This window comes from Centropristis striata, chromosome 17, assembly GCF_030273125.1.
Source record: "Centropristis striata isolate RG_2023a ecotype Rhode Island chromosome 17, C.striata_1.0, whole genome shotgun sequence".
Lineage (NCBI taxonomy): Eukaryota > Metazoa > Chordata > Actinopteri > Perciformes > Serranidae > Centropristis > Centropristis striata.
The window spans coordinates 34,861,916-34,865,874 of record NC_081533.1 but is presented as its reverse complement, the minus strand read 5'-3'; the positions used below and the strand labels follow the sequence as shown (position 1 = coordinate 34,865,874).

General features: G+C 38.4%; 1 protein-coding gene across 1 annotated transcript; it reads left to right on the top strand.

Annotated features, from left to right (window-relative positions):
• Positions 1 to 2,391: 2,391 nt before the first annotated feature.
• LOC131989307 (butyrophilin-like protein 10) lies at positions 2,392 to 3,111 on the top strand. Its single transcript, XM_059354500.1, has 2 exons — positions 2,392 to 2,632; positions 2,801 to 3,111. Exons 1-2 carry the CDS (start codon positions 2,392 to 2,394, stop codon positions 3,109 to 3,111), a joined length of 552 nt encoding a protein of 183 aa, XP_059210483.1.
• Positions 3,112 to 3,959: the final 848 nt, after the last annotated feature.

Here is a 3,959-nt window from a genome sequence, read left to right as displayed (position 1 = left end):
CTTGTTCTAGGGATTCCTGCTAACATATGCACAGATAGTGGAACATTTAAAGAACCATAAGCTGTAAAATATTGATTAAATATAACAGTTTATATCATACAGAGCAGATCTGTAAACATACAACACCCCTGCAAATATATTGAGAGGCCTTTGGCCCTTTTAACTTTTTGTTCTTTGATAACATTTTGATGATTGGCATATGTTTTCAATTCGGTCAATTCACAAATTGTCATGTGTCTGAGTTAGTAAGTACTCTTGTTGGGAAACTGAATTTGAACTAATGTGGATTCAAATGCAACAGCATCCTTATTCACCTCACAAACTGGCATCTCCACTCCATTTTGGGCATCTGGCAAGGAACAGAGAGATGTTTCTCCACCAGCCCGGAGGCTACAGAGGTATTTATTTATAAGAGGCGTCCTAAATTCCCAACACTCTCGAATACTTTGTTTACAAAAAAAATACTACTACTGTTGCTGCTGTACTATGCTATACCCTGAATAAATCCTTTTATTTTTATGGCCTGATATTGAAGTAGAATATATATAAAAGGTCAATGTTTGCTATTCAGTTATACTTATTGAAGACCAGTCTATCTTGGCATTGTTGGAGATCACTGATTTCAGGTTTGAGCAGCCCATATTTTCATGAGATTGATAAGATTATCAAGGCTGTTTACAACAAACTTCTACCCTACCTATGTTATGCAGTTTAAAAACAATAATATTTAACAATGAACCACGTTTTACTCTTTTCAGGTTGCGGTAGTAAAATGTAGTCATCCTCAACATTTGTTGAAGACAATGAGAGAACATTCAGAGGCTCTACAGGATGATTTTTTCTTGGCAATAACCAAGATTGGAAGCACAAGTTAATCCCTGTTGTAAATGGTTAAAGTCCACTGTTCACTGACTTGCAGGAGAGGCAAACGAAGACAGCTAAGACAGACGAAGGAAGCTTCGACACAAACTCTCACGGTACTTGTCTGGTTTTGTTCCCTGTTTGGTTTTAGGTACAAAAATAATGATGTGTATGAACGTATTTTGGTTTGGTTAACTTAAATGTTACAGATCAGATGATGTGTTATGTGATGTGTTAATGATGTGATGAAGTATTTAAGTCTGGCTAACTGTGTGAAATAAAGAACACATTTCATCTTAAACAAATTCTCATATGAAGGTATCTTCACAATTCCAATTTCAATATTTCCTCAGTGAGTTCCTCAGGAAAAAGATTGTGTGCATAAACCAAATGCGTTTTTTGCTCACATATAGTAAAACATATGAGAACAGTAGTTGGAGTCATGTTGGGGAGAGAAGCCTGAAATAATATTTACACGGTGCCACTCAAGATGGAAACCTCTGGAAATATAGTGTGTGTGTGTGTGTGTGTGTGTGTGTGTATATATATATATATATATATATATATATATTTTATGTATTTATCTTTTTTACTGGATCTCCTTGTTATTTCTCTGTGTGGTCCACAGTATAGTATATCCATTAGTCCATTATTCATAACTCCTGTATATGAAATATGACAACTCAGATTCATGTCTTTTACCTTTAAATTTCATTTAAAAAGTAGATTGAACTCATTAATGTCTTCATGTTCAGTGGGATGGACTGTTGGATGATCTATACTCTCACTAAAATATATATTTGTTGAGTAAATGAGCAAAGTAAAACTGGGTGTCATCTGCATAAAGAAAATGAGTATAATAACATATCACAGAATATAAAAGGTTGAATATTGGAGGCACCAGAATCAAACCTTGTTACACAGAGCAGCACAATGTGTTCTAAGTTTTGTACAACTATCAGATATAGTTTGTATTTTATTTTATTATAATTATTTTTTTTCAATTTATCAGGACGCCAGGATGCTTCCCCCGAAGAGACTTTCTACATCTTGGCTCACTGCTCTAAGTGGGTCACTGTTCTATCACACTGCTGTCCTGCTTGTACTGATACACAGCTGTAGAGGTAATTCACACACACACACACACACACACACACACACACACACACACAGAGTAAAAAGTAAAACATTTACATTTAAGTGAAAAATCTTTATGGCAGGATGGTAACAATATTCACATGCATTGTAGTTAGAGATGTTTTCTGTACTGTTACTGAGAAACAAGGTTGCCACGTCTCACATATACTAAATGCTGATGATAATAAAGAAAACTGACTCCAATCAAGTGAATGTAAACACACAGTAGAATAGAAAGTGACATTAAAAGTTTGTCCTGGTGTGAGTGTGACAGCAGGGTGTTTCTCTGCAGCTCAGGTTAAGGTAGTTGGAGTATACCAGCCTCTAGTTGCAACAGTTGGTGATGTCATCACTCTGCCATGCCGACTGGAACCACCTGAGGATGCTGCTGGTATGACTTTTGTGTGGGAGAGACCCGACCTGAAGCCCAGAACCATTCACACTTGGCACAAACAACATCAGGACCTTCACGTGGAGCATCCATTCTACAGAAGACGAACATCAGTGTCCATCAACAAACTGAAAGACGGAGACGTTTCACTGAGCCTCTCCAGAGTTAAACTGTCTGATCGGGGAACATACAGATGTTACTTTCCAGAATTGGAGAAAGACTGGACTGTTCAGCTTGTTGTTGGTAAGCAAGAATGTATTGTTTTTATGATGCTCAATGTCTCACCATTACCTGTACAGGGGAGGGTTTTATTGGCCTTACACTACTCCGTAAACACCTATCTCTTGATTCTGGAACCATCCTTCAAATATGAATGAATACCTTTAACTAATGTCTCCCTCTGATCATCAGGGATCTCTTCCTTTCCGATCATCCATCTGTCAGGGATGGACAGATCCTCCAGTGGAGTGGTTCTCCAGTGTAAGTCTGCTGGCTGGTATCCAGAGCCTGGTGTGTTGTGGCTGGACGGTGAGGGAAAGCTCCTCTCTGCTGGACCTACAGAGACAGTCAGAGGTCCTGATGACCTCTATACTGTCAGCAGCAGAGTGACTGTGGAGAAGAGACACAGCAACAGCTTCACCTGTAGAGTCCACCAGAAGGACACCAAACTCAACAGAGAGACACACATCAGTGTTGCAGGTAGACACACATTCATGATCTGATCAGTTTTAAACAGCTGAGTAATAACTTGATATAAATACTAGGGCCGGGACTTTAACGCGTTAATTAAGATTAATTATTACACAAAAATTAACACATCAAAAAAAATTGCACTTATTTTTGCACCGCGGAACGTTTCTCACTGGGTGAGTTTCAGGAGGACCGATTATACTGGAGCACCAACTAGCGTTGATGAGTTGAGACAACAACAAACCACAGTGAACATGAAGGAAGAAGCTGATGAGACTTGAGCGACTAAGTCGCGAAAAACTTCCCAAAATTTTGCATTGAAATGAATGGGACAGCCGAAAAAAAATGAGCGAAAAAGAACAATAATTGGAGATTTTTAAACATCTACTCCTCCGGCATAATTTCACCTAGAGACTCCATTTGAACTTTAAACAGTAGACACAAGTCTTGTGTATCGGTGTATTAATCCACGTTTCGATAGGTCATATAGTTTTTTATCAATCCATGTTCAATGACCATGATCATTTTTGGAGAAATTCTGAGATAATAATGGGTGTGTATTGCACGGAATGTTCGTGTCACAGTGTGTGACATCATCGCCAGAGTGTAGAGGGAGAGAAGAAATTGTCAAAAAATACATTTGAAAACTGCGCTCCAGGCCGCAAATTCCACTCTACAGAAATAATTTATACATAGAAACGTAGGAAAATTTGTCTTCTCCCTCACAATCCTCTGGTAAAGCTGTCAGAGTTATAGTTTGGGCGTAGGACGCACAGATGATCCACCAACACCACCAACAGCCTCATTGGCTCCCATATTAAAAACGCAGAAAGACTTCAGAAAAAGAGACATTTAACAGTTTTTGTAGATCGCTCTAACA

What these genes read in the sequence shown, in the direction of transcription:
- LOC131989307 (XM_059354500.1), top strand. Translation starts at nt 2,392, where the DNA reads ATGACTTTTGTGTGGGAGAGACCCGACCTGAAGCCCAGAACCATTCAC. An exon ending in GACTGTTCAGCTTGTTGTTG is followed by an intron (nt 2,633 to 2,800) that starts GTAAGCAAGAAT and finishes TCTGATCATCAG; the next exon opens with GGATCTCTTCCTTTCCGATC.